This window comes from Necator americanus, chromosome II (assembly GCF_031761385.1).
Source record: "Necator americanus strain Aroian chromosome II, whole genome shotgun sequence".
Taxonomy (NCBI): domain Eukaryota; kingdom Metazoa; phylum Nematoda; class Chromadorea; order Rhabditida; family Ancylostomatidae; genus Necator; species Necator americanus.
The window spans coordinates 25,722,867-25,738,442 of record NC_087372.1 but is presented as its reverse complement, the minus strand read 5'-3'; the positions used below and the strand labels follow the sequence as shown (position 1 = coordinate 25,738,442).

The window sequence follows — 15,576 nt, the reverse complement described above, 5'->3', positions numbered from 1 at the left end:
CAATTTATTTGTTCGCGAAGGTCATATGCATATCTACAACACGACAGGTTATTTTAGTTTGTTCAAACAATAAAACATTACACAAAAGTCATTTTAAATCCAGGATAGAATTATCCACAACGAATACGGATAGTTTTATGCATTTCTTATTTTAGCTTAAAAGAACCGAACATGTCGTAGAATTTGCTATAATGTCCTCTGTCAAAGTCTTCCGCACTTGACACTCTATGAAGGAAGAGCGATTTTCGTCGTGATAGCCGTTCCCACACCCTCAATAGCCTGAAATCTCTCCACTTCATCCTAAATTCTGGACGCGTTGTGAAAGATCTTGAATGTGTGAATCCGTCACCGCTTATGTTGGTTCCACTACGGTAGAGGAGATGACTCTTTTCCCTTTTCTTTTGTCGACAAAACGTCTTTCTTCTTTGTTTTCATTCGATTCTGTATGATATGACACAACAGGAGAACGAAATGGCATGAGGTTTCAAGCTCTCCTGAGAAAATTTTCGTTGTTTCCCGATACTTCCAGCTGGATCATTGCCTTTAAGTTCCCGTTGTGGTTATGTCTTACAAGTCTTACAAGTCGTTTTTAGTTCAGTCTGAGAAGCCACTGTCATTAGCGTAGATTTGAGCCTGACTCAAAATTTACCATCCGAAACATTACGCATCGAAATCGTACCGCCTATTCTATAGTGTGTTGTCTGTATGATTGACGTAGTGGTTGGATTTTGATCGCCACTGTCTGCAGGGTGGCGAAAGTATTGTTCCGAAATGTAAAGTCCACAGAAATAGAACAAAGCCATGCTTTCAAATGACCTCTTCTTCAGCTGACTACTGCCATCTGAGCTAATGATCACTTCACTGACCTTTTACTGGATATTTTCTCGTTTGGCGCAGATCGTAGTCCTCAGACGCTAGCGATATACTTCAGTTAATTTTACGAATCTAACGGTCGTAATGCATGGACGAGGGGGTAGGATATTCTGCCAGGTTTTTTTTCGCGGATGTAGGCTTGGATTGAAGGACATAACTCAATTTTGGAGAAGAATATTCTCTTTTGTATAGGTGAATGGGAAACCCCATTCGTTTTGAGTCGAACTTCCCGCTCTAAGCAGTTTGAAGCGAGGAGATACTTGCTTCACATCACTTCTTGAAGCGGTCGTTGAAATCAACTGCAGGAGCTCTCAAAAAAGGGATTTTTTTTTTCTGGGAGCACGCCTTACCTTTGGGTCATTATTTGTGTGCTTCACCAGTGTAATATAATTTTGACAGTTTAATTGAAGATAAAGTGATAAATGACTAGAATACTGACATGACTGTTCTGTACAGGATCAACCCTAGAAGAAACTGCAAATTTCACACATCCAACCAGGTTACGGTAGGTACGATACAAATGAAAATTAAGTCCAGCATAAAATTTCCCCGACCGTTATGCAAATTGTATCATGGAGTTTATGTCCCATCAATTCGCAACGAACTCGTTCGTTCTGAGTTAAGTTGGAAGATTTTATAGAAGCAGTGGCGTCCTAGCCTGACTTGTGTGAGTAGTGGATATAGAAATGATATAAACTTTCTTTTTCCTTCTTTTCTAGCCTCTTAGAAACTCATTCACTTGATCCCGTTTAGGCACCAATTTTCTGATCCTCATATTTGTTCTGAGATGTTTACGGCCTCATTTTTATTTTGAAATGTTTACATTTTTGGAAGTTCTGTGGAATTATCACTTAACTTTAGATCTCGAATTTGGAATTTATTGAAGAAACGATAGCAAATTCTGAAATATGAGTGTTTTAAAGGGAAATATGTGTGCTCACTTCCAGACTTTAGCTTCTCTCGATGAATTGGCGCTTTATGCACTAACGTTCCACGAGTCATTGCCTTGAACACTCCAACGGATTTCCTAACTGTAAGCTATCGTTACAATTCCAGTCGTTACCCGTTGCTAGAGAGTATTGGTAGAGGAATCTGAGTCTACCTCTACAGGTTGCATGCTTACAATGTTGTTGAAGCGATGGCGTGTGACATTCAGAAGAAAAATACAACTCTCGTCATTCTTGTTGTTTTCCATTACGTCTTTCCTGCTTCGACAAACCTTCACACCGGATTCGTTCCCTTCATGCCTTTGCTCAAAAATACTTCTGGCGATGAAATATGCTCCACGTTTTAAAGAGATTCACGTGTAATTAGCATTTATCATTTAAAATTAAAATCACGAGTACAAAAAAAAAACGGAAATGAGTCGGAATTGCTGTATGGCATCAAGTTTCGGAGACTTTTTGGAAAAAAAGCTTTCTGTTGGCATTGTTATCGTAGTCGGCTCAAACTGTTTTCATTCCGTGCTTCCACTTTTCCTTATTCGTTCTAATTTCGTTGCTGCTTCTTAAACTTTGACTGGTTTAGACCACAAATTTTGGGCGACTCACGTTATCAAGGAATAAAACAAAAGATGTGGTTTTTCTCTTAAATGCTTCATTGTTTTGCTGCAGTTATAGAAATGGACTGAAAGCTGCTTATGTAAGAAAACCTTTAAAAAATCGAGCCTTGTATCGCATCAGCGATAAAGGCGAAATTTGCCCTTCAGATTTGCAAAACTATTATAAACAGTTGTTTCCTTAAATCACAGTAATTAGTAATTACTGCGATAGTAATTACTAATTACTGTGATTCAAGGAATTAAGAGCTAGTGAGTAATTTTTAAATAGGTGCGGATTTAAGGAAGCATATGAAGAAAAAACGCGAATGAATCGCAAATAAACATTCTACAGGACACTTCAAAAAAACTATTTGTATATTTTATGAAAACTTAAGCATTAAAACAAAAACAGAACAATAATTACGACACTACAATGACAAATTTTAATTCTGTACTTCACATATAACTTTACCACTTACTCTGTTCCAGTCGTCGTCACCATTCATTTCTCCTTTTTCTTTCCCGAATTTCAAGCGTAGAATTCTAACATATCAGATATACAGTATTCTTTTTGCAGGTACTCCATGTATGTTGTTGTGTTGTTATTCGTAGTGGCGCAGACGGCCTGCTCTACAGTACGTTTACCTAATTTCCTTTCTAAAGAAGTTTCTTATAGTTCCATGGACGTGTAAAATGATAAGGTGTTATGAGAAATTTATGCTCCATTACCAAAATTTCAGCTAAGGTCTGTTTAATTTCCCAATCGTATAGGTCCCTCTTCACAAGGAAGAAAAATAAGAATCTCCTTGATCATTAAGCAGACATAGATCATAGATACATATCGCTACCAATACCGCACAATAGGTCTCGGTCCCCTGGAGAAATTGATGTATGTGATTTTTCGAAGGAACCAGGATATCGGTGTTTCTGTATATACTTAAAAAGAAAGACCTTTCTCTACAGATTGCAGTATTAGCAGAAGTGGTATACTTAGTTGGATTTCTGCTTAGAAATCTTCGGACACCAAATAATGAGGAAAAAGCGAAATTATAACTTTAGCTACAGACATCAGAAATTCTAGCCCCCTAGAAAAGCCAGAAATGAGAAGGCCTTAGAAAAACTAGTTTCTCCGCAAATTTTATGTGAAAATGCTTCGTAACCACCGAAATCGATCAGTTTTCGAGTTGAAAAGTGGTGCTTCCATTAAATTTTGAACATTTCCGAAACTTCGAAACTACGTCTGTGATCGGTACCACAACTATCGTGATTCCCAGGTCATTACGTATATGAAACTATTACCTTATCTCTTAAACAATTTATTCAAGTCAAGGATCAGATAAAAATATTTTAGCAGTAGATTCTGAGGTTTTTACCAGAGCTCAATCAGTAAAACGCACTTTTACGATTGATCCCAGATCTTATGATAGCGATCAATTTGAAAGGCTTGAAAAATTTGAAGGCGATCAATTTCAATTTGAGTTATAGGGTAAAAAAGGAAAAAGACGCGGATCTGCGTTTTTTTCGTTTCCTGGCGAAGAATTGCCGTGACTGCTGCACACACAAACTGGAAGGACCTGACATCGAAAATTTCACTATACGCTTCCTTCATGACTACATATAGGTTGAATGTGTAAGCATTAAGGCCAGGTTTTTCTGGCTTGGAATTGACTTTGTTCAGATCAGCTATGTGTATTTCATCTAAGATAAGCAACTATGTTTCTTTACGTTTAGAAAATGCGGTGGGAGACATGAATAAGATCTTCGTAGAGATCACATGCATGTCATTGGAAACGTTTGAAAGGGACCAAAATGTTTTTCAGGTCACCTCCATACAAGGGTCAAAAATTGAGCCATTCATACTTCACATTTAATTTCCAATCTTGGTTGAAGGTTTCTTTTTCTCCCACCGAAAACTTGCTATCCTTCCAGGAAAATCTTGACACAAGTGAACACGACAAGCGGGCTCTCTCCTCATTTGATACTTTAGCCGGTATCGGGCTTGGCAAAAGAGCACAGCTCAGTTCTATCGACTCGCTAGCTGGATTAGGTAAGTAATCTCGTAAAACTCCATCTTCTGGAGCATTGATGGTTTAGTGAACAAGGAAAGGGCTTGAATCACAATTTCTGTTCAAACGAAGCATATCTGCAGCCCGCAAAACATTTTTTAATTCGAGAAATTCTGATGTTTTCTGGAAATTGTGATACCAGAAATAGTGACACACTGTGACTGTTACAGGTCTCGGAAAGAGAGCGCTGAGCTCATTCGACACATTAGGTGGAATCGGACTTGGGAAGCGATCTTTCGTAGTAGTAAAGAAAGCAGTTAGCAGTTTTGACACACTCGGAGGTGATTCTTTGAACTTTGTCATTATTTAGTTCCCTATTAAATATAGACATTTAGAAATCATGAACTGCACGCCTATAAATGATGAACGCAACAAACTCTTATTATTTATAATACAACGGTAGCAATCAGTATAACCCTCAATTAAAGCTAAAAGATCTGTTAACTATAGGTCCCTAAATGATCCTCATACCCTTGTGTAGCGTCTTCTGCAGAGATTTACAGTGGCAGCGCGTTCTAACGTTGGGACTGAGACGGTTCCCACGCTGTTTTTCACTCTTTTCACAGTGATTCGAAGAAGCTGCCCATACAGTTTTGCACTTGTTGAGCCTTTCTCTGCGGTTGGAAATTGGATCGACCAAAACAAATGTCGCATCCGAGGGGAAATTTGGGTGATTTTAAGGAGGTACGGGATGGCGCTGCTGCACTGGAGGAATGGTGATTGGCCTAAGCATCTCACATTTCCTAATCTCCCTTGTATTCTTAAAATTAGAATGAAATATCAAACCGAAAGTGATAAACTTATTTTTTACTATATTTTCTCAAGTAGTCAACATTCACCAAGATGTGTAAATATATACATATATGTTAACAATTAGCTCCCGTAAGAGAAAAGCTATGGTGAAATATGATTATTCCCAGGCTATTCGTCAAAGTTGGGTTGTAAACAAAACGTCATTCTAGTTCTTCTGCGAAATCAGCTCCACATTAGCATGAAATACGTATTAAATGGCCTGGAAAACTGAAGCGTTTTCCTCTTTATGAGCATTGGCCCTGCTTTCCCTTATAAGAATATTCAGTCTATACTGATGAAATAATAAGACAATGTAGGGAATAATCGGGTAAAACACTGACGCGGTAAATGGTAGTAACTGTTGAGTTATTTCAGGAATTGGCCTTGGAAAAAGAAGCGAATTATTCAGGGGCGACAAAAAGTCGTTAAGTAGTTTCGACACTCTCGCTGGCATCGGCCTTGGCAAGCGGAGCAGACCACTTACGCAAGTGAGTAATTTCAGATATGTTTCTAGCTTGACAGGTAAAGTGGATGAAGCGCACGCGTTAAGAAGTTCTTTAAGACGAATCCACACCTTCGATTTTAGGATCGTTTCAGGTTTATGAAGCTGCTGCAGACTTGCTAGGGTTGTACGACGTATCAACTGTGCTTTTAGACTCTCAGACAAACCTGCTACAGTCTTATCGACCCTAGAGGGTAGAAAGGCTTGGCTGGCTCTGGGGCAGCTTTGAACCATTGACTGTCCAGTCGCTGTCCATCTTTAACCTATCCCACCAAACGGATAATACCTTGTAACCAATCCTTGGTCTCTTGAGAACTTTTCTTTACAGTGAGGAGGGAGTGAAGGGTTTTGAGGAACATTAGCAAATTCGTCTACATTGTCAGTTCAGCTGCAGTAGGAATGCAACATCTTAGCATCTGTTTTGTGTACGTTTCAGTACGAGGGGCAGTACTTGCGAACATGTTGTTATTGCCTGGTTTTGCGCAAATTCGTAAAGTAGAATGTGGCTAGAACAGTAATGAAAAGGAGAAAATGTGACACACGATTTTGCAGGCAATTTGGCAAAACTCCAAAGAGAAACTTCTAATGTAAGTCTGCACTTCTTCTCCACAATGAAGTGTTCAAGCTATTACAGTCAGTGTGTCTTTTAAAATAACTAGAAAATTGAAATTGGTGCAACGGAATTAGTAAAGGAAAATTTTCTGATTTTCATTTTTTCAGCAATACTACATCCCCTTCCGAGGTATTATGGTGAGCGCAAACCGAAAAGAACAAGATTGAGTTCATCACATTCACAATTCCACAATGATATCTCTTTCTAATAAAGTGTTCCTATGTGAACAATCAGTGTGATCAACTTATTGTTCCTCACAACATGTCCTGAATGAAGTTGTTCTGGTGAACTGAACATCCAACCTTTTAAACCATTACTTTATTTCTGCGAAGCATAGTCGGGTCAAAACGACACGAAGCCAGGTGCAGCACTTGAGCGGCTGCGCTCGAAACGGGGTGGTAGTTTTTACGATACGGGTGGAACCCTTGTTAGTTCCGACTGTAGTCGGTACTAAACTGGTACTGGTACTAACAGGTACTAACTGTTCGTAACTGCTTCCTAACTTCCATACTGAGACTCACAAGAAATGAACATCTAATGTGAATCGCTGAGCACTTATTGACGCTTACCGACGAGGAAATCCGTCTGGAAATACGTTTCCGTCAACTTCAGTTTTCTATTTAAACACAGGGAGCTAGCGGTTGCGATTGAGCAATCGAACTGTACAGATAGTAAGGCCACATCTTGATCGCAGCCGTCAGTTCCACCGCCCCAGTTCGAGCACTTTTAAACTACTGCATCATAATTCAGGTCGTTCTCATCTGGTTAAAGTTGACGCTATCGTTCGTCCCAGTAGACCCGCCCCTCCTTCTTAAACACTTTTTTATCATGCCATTTGCCTTCCTTAGCTGATCATCCCATCTCTGAGCTTAGAGATAAACTAATAGCGTCTTTTTTTCTCGTCTTATGGGTTATAGTACAGTCGCCCAAATATCGATTTGTTTACGAGTGTAGTTCCCTTCTGCCCCATTTTGTTTTTATTCTTTTGTCGCTACTTAGATTTACAGCAGTGTGTGTCCTCTCAGTACGCCAGGACTTCCCTTGGAACTTTTCATGAGAGTGGTTTGTGTTTTTGGTGCTGATATCTTGTTCACGATCACATCCATCTCTACTTACCAATGTGTCTACTTTTAGAAGCCATTTCAAAGTCGACTGTATTCTTTATAGACTAGTATGTGCTGAGCTTGATTTCGTCCATAGCCTTGACCACTTACACCAACAGCGCTATAGTTGGGTCAAAACGACTTGGAAGCTAGGTGCAGTCGCGTAAGCAGCTTCGTTCGGAACGGCACGGTAGAGCGAGTGGTTAGGATCGATGTAGGAACCTAGTTCCACTGATCGCTGTAGTACGAGTGAAGTCAACCACCTCGCTTCCGACTGCCAGGTCCACCGTTTCGAGCGCAGTCCCTTACGCATCTGCACCGACAGTAACAGCCCAGTTTTGAGCGATGAACTAAAGAGCAGCTTTCTGCTGCGTTTAGTTCATTGATATTCTATGTGCGAAGCATAGGCAGAGTGGTGGTAATCTGTGACTATCGCCCATCACCCTTTGGTGCAACTACAGCTGACTACTTCAGGAGCAGCAGCACTATGTCGTATCACACGTCCAATACGGTGTTCTTTCCCACTACTATTCCGATAGCCAAGAGAATGACTAGCTAAGCAAACAAGTAAAGCTGGATGGCCGCCATATCTCTACAGAAAATTTTGGTGTACTCAACAGCAAAGTTTAGCACTAACCATAAACTAAACTTCCACTTGCAAACATATGTTTTCAAGTGGAAGTTTAGTTTATGGTTAGTTTTCAAGAAACATCTGCACGAAATTGTATTTATTGCCAGACAGTGGTCATTGAGTAGTTTATGAAAACGTACTCGAATAAGTTCTGAGGCGTCCAGATTAATGAAATAGTCCGAGTGTTTAAATTAAATTCTAAAATTAATGCAAATACTGGAAGTGTATGCAAAGTGATGCAGCATGTTATAGAAATTGGATGAAATCCGACACCTACTATATACAACGGCCATAATAGAGAAGATGAGTACGTGGAATTTCATGAGGGGAAAAAATGATGGCAGTGGTTACTTGATACCAACCACATTCATGCGAACAATTAGCCACCCTAACGTGAGAACTGCAAAGCAAGCCGGTAGCGCGTAGTAGGACAGTTCATTCGTCTTCTTTTCAGGTTTCCAGGTGTCCTCAAATAGTGCACGACTTAAACTTTCGATGCGATCACGAAGGCTAGCTGACGAAATATCCAAAGAGTGTATCAGTCGTCCTAATTGCGCCTTGTTATTAATATCCTAAAATAATTAATCCAAATAATCGTAAAAGAAAAATCGTTCGATTAGTAATAAGCAACGAAAAGTAAGAACATATACCTCGAAACCACATGCTGTCGCGTCCTTGGTACCACGAACTTCGCGAACTACACTTCTGTAACGGTATAGTACTAAACTCAAATATGTTCTTGCAAGAAAATACGATTGCCAAGAAGTTAGTTAGAACAATTACCTGCAGAACTTTCCCTTAAAAACGAACGACGGTCATTATATTTCAAATATTAACTATTACTACTAATAAAATACTAAATTGAAAACATACACACTGACACAATCTCCGCAAGCAGAAATGAAACTCACTCATGCTTCAATAATTCTCGTTGCATAACGAGAAGCTGAAAATTAATGTTGCAGAGGAGATCGTACATGCGCAGAATAGAGTCACATGGAGCTCTGAAGTACGACGATATGTCGAGTGGACATGAAAACTTGAAAAATTGTAAATGTAATTAAAACCATGTGGTGCAGTAAATAAACGGTTATTTTTGCTAACTTCTATTAGTTTGCTTTCTTCTTTCAGTACTTGTGGAGCTTGAATTAAAATATAGAGACTGCATAGGAAGGATTTATACTGTGAATGATTACATCCGAGTATATTCTTGTTCATTTTAACTTCATTTTCTGCAGTCATCTTATGCACTTTTCTGGGTACACTGCGCAAACCATCGACGCTTATAACCTTTGTTCCTATAACTATTGACAGAACAGGGAGTGAAAGAGAGCGATTCCACATGAGATCTTTTACTATCAGCACCAAAAAACAAGTAGTGTTTGAGTCCAGTCACTCGATCTGATAGACTTAGCGCAAAAACGGACGTCGTCATTTGCTAGCAAACCTAGCTCTATCACCGATCGAAAACATGGAACAACTGCATCACTTTAGGATAAATGCTCGAGCAATTAGTCAACGGACATTACGTTTTGAGGGTAAATAAAACCAGAAACAAAATACTCCTCGAAGCTTATCGGTAGGGTGGAAGAACAAAAATTGTAAGGAAAAATTTAAAAAAACCATCGCGTGTAAAATTTGTGTACACTTGTTAATAACACAATTTCACCTGGTTAATTGTGTGGAGCACCACCTACAACAAAAATACTTCTTTAGTCGGCTTTTTGAAGCACTGTAACTAAATATACTTTCTTTTACTGATTCAGACAACAGAACAAACTGTGTTATACAAATCCTCAAACAAATAAAATGTTAGGAATGAAAAGAGAATAATAACTGAAGCGCACAAGCCTGGTTCATCCACGCCTAAGCGGCCTAGCAAGGATGAGGATTTCCATTCACTTTTTATTTCTCTGTCCAGCTGAGCAGACAAAAGAGCGGCATCGTTTTCAGACATCTGTAGAGGTTTTTGTAAACTGGAGGTGAACAAAGACGATAGATAATAATACGATAAAGAGCAAAATAGGCCTTGACATTAATGCTCATCGTTAGTAAGATAACCTCTCTTTGATAGCACTTCAGATGTTATTATAGTGGTACGTTTATCACAAATATGAAAGATGAAAGGGTGAAAAAGTTGAAACTAACATTATTTTCCTAACCCACGCTTCATTGAGTTGGAGCATAAATAATACGTTGCGTACGGAATATTCTACTTACAAAATTGGAAATTTATTATGTTTCATGTGTTGCCCATTGTAAACAGCCGGAGGAAAACGTATCGGAGTGATAGCTCTGGTATTCGGTGAAGGTGGACATTGGTACTTCTCCGAGAGCGCGACAATATTCTCAGAGCTCTCTTCTTAATTTTCGTAATCTTTCTTTCGTTTTTCGTAGAGTAGTATGCAAATGTAGATTACGTATTCTTGGCAGATTCCTTTCCCATTTGTTTTACCATTTCTGCGAGGACTCCTCTAAGATCGTAGTTAATCTTTTTTTAAGGATTTAATTTCTGTCTCAATTTTGTGCACGATTAGCATTATTCATAAATTTAATACTTTTTCGACTAGTCGTGTCTTCTGATGGGAAGGCATTTTCTCAATAAATTAAGTTTGGAAGGATTTGACTTCTGCCTCAAATTTCGTGTAATTTACATAGCTAGCGTCCATCTAATGCGAATTTTGGGATCTCTCAGTGATGACATATGATTAAAAAAAAATGCCAAACATGTAATGTTACACGAAAAGACAGGAGAAATTCAATCCCTGCAATGTTACAGGTACCCCAACAGGGAAACTAACGATAAAACTTATGCATAATATGTCAAAACGACATGAAGCACCATTCAGTTGTGTACGCGGCCGCGCCCGAAGCTGCGCTGTGGAGCATAGGATCGAGTGGGGACCCATGCTATTACCTCTCATCGCTGCAGTTCGCAATGGTCCCAACTTAATTCCAACCGAAAAGAACCGGAAAGGTTTGTGGCCCTCTGTGAAGAAGTGCCGGTGTAGGAGAGTCAAAACGACATGAAACGAGATGTCAGTTTACGAAGTGCAGTTGCGTAAGCTGTTGCGCTCGAAGCGGTGCGGTGGAGCACAGCGGTTAGGATCGAGTGACAGTGACACGGCACTTCGCTCCCAAAACAAAATGTTTTACGCAGATTGCATTTTAAATCATATTTGGTCTTTTTCTTTCCTTAAAATAGAATTTAAGATTGGACCTAGTTACCTCCAATTTTCGGCTTTATTATACAATGTCAAAACAAAATCTTCCGCTGTGAAACACCGATGCTGAGTTTGGGGATTTTTTTTTCTCAGCCAAAGTGCCAACTAGAGGATCGTTCAAAAATTGGCACGCAAAATTCAAGACTATCATCGAAACTGATCCACAGAAGACTTCAAGAGAGGTTGCGAAGAAACTCGACATGCACTCTGTCGATCGTCATACCCAGTTTCGAGGGGTCTGCCAAAGTGAAAAGGTGGACTATTGGGTGCTACAAGAATTGAACAATAACCGCTTAATGGCCTGTGTACGGCGTCACGTATTATTAGGAAACTATCAAAATGGGCCAAGATTTAACAAGCTTCGACAAATTAAATAGTCTTTTGCTTTATGCGACAACGCTAGAGCTCATATTCCATAAAGTCTTAGAACCTGAATAAATTGGACTACAAAACATCGCGCCAATGGTCAAATTTTTAAGCTGCTGTCATAAATAAGTTCGTACCTCGTTTACAGAGATGCGATTATTTTAATGGCTCCTAGTTCCCCTAGTAGGATTAAGTTCTAATATTAGTGGTTTTAGTAGCAGGAGCTACTCCACCCATGCCAAACTGGAAAAAGAATAAGGAGAATAGAAAAAAAAATGCAAACCTTAGGAAGAAGATCGTCTATCCCAGTTAGTCCATCCTCAAAGTTGCGGGCCATTTCAACAGCATCACTACTACATCCAGCACGAACTGCTACTTCTACAGCAAAATTTTCCGGTAATGAACTGTTCAATTCCGTACGTAGAAACGATTTTGAAGAAATGCTGTGTAGACTTTCACTAATCTAAAAAATTTTGTTGGGAAGAGTACTATCCAGTAAATAGTACCAAAATGCTATAGTAGTTTTTTTAGAAAGAAAATGACGAACAAACGAAGATCTTGTACTCTTATCTAAACTTACAGCCGAATTTGCAAGATGCGGCCGGATGATGAAGGAAAGTGGCCTGAGGATCTACCACCAAAGAGCTGAGAACCAGACCCAGTTGTTCAGATCCACTCCACGAATCCTTACTACGCCAACAAATTTATGTGGGTAAAAATCCTCTATCGCCGCCGTTGTCATCTCAGATGTGGTAACTGGGTCGAAATGACCTAAACCCTCAGACCTGCAGTCTGAGTGGAGCTAGCGAGAGTCCCATCTTGACCGCAACGCTAGCCCCACGGCGCCGCTTCGAGCGGTCATTCACTTGCACGGCTCCGGCAGTGGTTCACGTGGTTTTGACTTTACTGATCTCTCTTGGGTACTCCATCGGAAAAGTAACAAAGTGTATGCAACGACCTAGCTGGAACATATTCTTGCGAAGACGGTTCTTCTTACTCGCAGAATTGCCACATATGCTCTTAATCGGTTCTGAATCTGCTGTCTGGCACACAGAAATTCTTTTTTCTTGTGGAATTACTTTAACTACTTACTTTACTTTAATTACTCGAATTACTCTTGATCGAATAGTTTCGAAATTTTATTTGATCACGCACCATGCCAAATCATTTCTGAATAGTGAAGTAAAGTGAGCAGCAGTTAACAACAGTACATTTAGAATTGGCGACACGAAAAAAAAAACAAATCTACAATCGCCCTGCACCCATATCAGGATGTGGGCCTACATTTCTAGCACTACTCTGTTCCAGTCGTTCCAAAGCCATAGGACAAAATCCCGCCTAAACTTTGGCAGGGTCAGTTTCAGTCACTATTTATGATCGTCCCACAGCAGGGGTAGGCCAAGGAGGAGATCGAGTGTGTGTCAAGAAAAGACGTAAGTTCCGTTACTTTGGACAAGTTGCGTCCATCCGATCGAACACATTTGACGGTGATTAGAAACAAGTTGACTTGAGTTGACCCTTCATCACTTCTATAGAAGATCTTGTAATTCAAAAAAAGTAAAAGAGTAAAAGAAAAGAGAAAGAGTCTAGAAATAGGAAATGGATTCCAATTCCCCTTCACTTTTCGCGAATGCTTCCACATTTTAGGCTGTTCTGATGTTAAAACCCGATAACTCAACTCGACTCCGCAATTCGCATCCTCCGCATGATTTTTTGGTTTTGTTTTTCTGAAAAATAAAATATTTGATGATAATATTTGAGGAATACTACAATACTATCGTGCAGTTCTTTTTTTAAAGAAACTGAACAAACCGAGATCTTTGTACTCTTATCCAAATTTGCAGCCCACTTCGCCAGATGCGGCGTGAAGTGAGCTGAGGATCTACCACCTAGGAGCCGAAAACCGGACCCCAGTTGATCACAGGCACTCCACTTACAGGGACTCTCAAAAAAACCTTCTGGTTTTGTTTCTTCGATGAGTGCACTGCTAAGAGGATATAAACCCCATAGGCATGCACTGCTTCTAGCCCGGAGTCTCCTTCCCTGCACTTCAAATCACTTGGAGACGATTGAGACTAGATTACTACTGAGTGCTCGTAATCATCCACAGTTGCAAAAAAAAAAAACGGAAACTACTCGGAAAACATTGAAAAAAAGAGCCGAATCAATGCTGACTATGTAATACCACTTTCTGAAATTGGTCTTGCCTTCCTCTTCGTTGCTTTGTCTAAACCCGAAACGGCTAATGCTCTTTTCAAGAAATGGATTTGAACTTCTTACCCTACGCAACTATTCATAGTATTAGCAATATTAGATACAAGTGACTTTTATCTGTGATCGGAGACCTCATGTGATTGTTTGAAGCATAGCCATATGAAGTGTCCAGCACATCCTGATAGAACTCATCAGCGTCAATGAGCATACCGCTATAATACGCAAAATTCAAAGCGCATATATCGAGATTTAAAAAACGGCGTATCACGGCAAAAATATACATCACGTAATCACAACATTCTAGATAATCTAAGATTCTGAAGAAGAAAGCGAGATTTATTCCAACAAACTTGTAAGAATAAAATGTATTCTTAGACTGTGGGTCGGACAGACTCTAATTCGATGGACCAGCTACGTGAAATGCGAACTGAAGATGCCTGCAGCGGCCATAATATCTCTAAATCACCAATCAACAACTAAGACCAGTCCGTAAAGACTACATATGTGCAAACAGTCTCTTCTAGTAGGCATTTGTTAGAAAAACCAAAAACAACGAGAAGACCCGAAGAGGAAAAAATGCGCCACAGTAACCTTGACCTGCGCATCTACGATTGCGAAATCAAGAGCTTTAGCATCGCGGAATAAGTGGCGCATTTTGTAATTCTACAGCGCTGAGTTTAAAAGGGTCTAGAGTTGATTCGTTCTGGAACAAGTGGAATTCTTAGTCTTCGGCTTCAAAGGTCGAAATTTGCTAAAGATAATGACGAAGCGCCACTCTACGTGTGCTGCTCGCATTATTCTCAACTACCCAGTTGATTCCAGCCACACTACATTTACGTTCAATTGAGTTCATGGGATTTCCCTTGGAAGTTTGTGTTCTTGAAGGGACGGCGTAACTTAGTTGAGTTTCAGAGCGGAGAACCAAGTAGATCAGGTAAAATGTACTTGGGGACCCTTATTTCTCGAAGTAAATAATCAAATCAATCGGTGCCCTAAGCCATAACCATTAGTTTTAGAGGATCTATGACGTGTAAACTAAAATTACTAAGAGAAAAAGCAAGTTAAAGCGTAGGGAAACAGGGGCGCCACTGAGGCTTGTGTCTTGACGACAGGGCAAACGTCAACATGAACATAAACAGTTCCACAGTTCAGCACTCCATCAGTAGGGTCGGTCCCAATTGCCCCTATCAACGAGCCCATTGAACCACAGACGAATCTACGACACCAACTCATGACGGCTACCGAGAGCCGAGAGTATAGAACACGTATTATTCGCACTAACATCTATTTGTACTTTGCATTTTGTTTGTTTTTATTATCCTTCGTTCTTTTTGCAATTCTGTTAATTCCAGCCGATACATGAAGTCAGTGTTTCTATTCTTCATACAAGTCTGGTACCAATTTATGAATAGTGCATGCTCCAGAGAAGTCAAAGATTTGGTTAGCACCAGTGCTGTTTCGAACCATCGATGCTGCAGTCGCAGCACCTCTTACTGACTGCGCTGCACCGCTGTGAAAGTGCTGCAGTAAAGTTTAATTATACAATTTTCAGGCTGATGATCTAAAATAAAAACAAGTGCTTTATTCAGAATGTGATAGAACGTAACACTTCTGAAATAGGAACCATTAACGTCCAGTATTCATTACAATCA

General features: G+C 39.8%; 2 protein-coding genes across 3 annotated transcripts; one reads left to right on the top strand and one right to left on the bottom strand.

Annotated features, from left to right (window-relative positions):
• Positions 1–2,997: 2,997 nt before the first annotated feature.
• RB195_019472 (uncharacterized protein) lies at positions 2,998–6,553 on the top strand (the record flags this gene model as incomplete). Its single annotated transcript, XM_013441544.2, has 5 exons — positions 2,998–3,048; positions 4,343–4,460; positions 4,650–4,760; positions 5,647–5,759; positions 6,494–6,553. 5 exons carry the CDS (start codon positions 2,998–3,000, stop codon positions 6,551–6,553), a joined length of 453 nt encoding a protein of 150 aa, XP_013296998.1.
• Positions 6,554–8,467: 1,914 nt separating this feature from the next.
• Positions 8,468–14,132, bottom strand: RB195_019471 (uncharacterized protein; the record flags this gene model as incomplete). 2 transcript variants are annotated; one of them, XM_064187325.1, is made up of 9 exons in its annotated part: positions 8,468–8,692; positions 8,771–8,825; positions 9,032–9,124; positions 9,968–10,077; positions 11,994–12,088; positions 12,973–13,048; positions 13,158–13,239; positions 13,390–13,437; positions 14,056–14,132. In XM_064187325.1, 9 exons carry the CDS (start codon positions 14,130–14,132, stop codon positions 8,468–8,470), a joined length of 861 nt encoding a protein of 286 aa, XP_064043205.1. The 2 variants fall into 2 exon arrangements, with proteins under 2 accessions (XP_064043205.1, XP_064043206.1); XM_064187324.1 differs by lacking the exon at positions 12,973–13,048 and having other exon boundaries at positions 11,994–12,173.
• Positions 14,133–15,576: the final 1,444 nt, after the last annotated feature.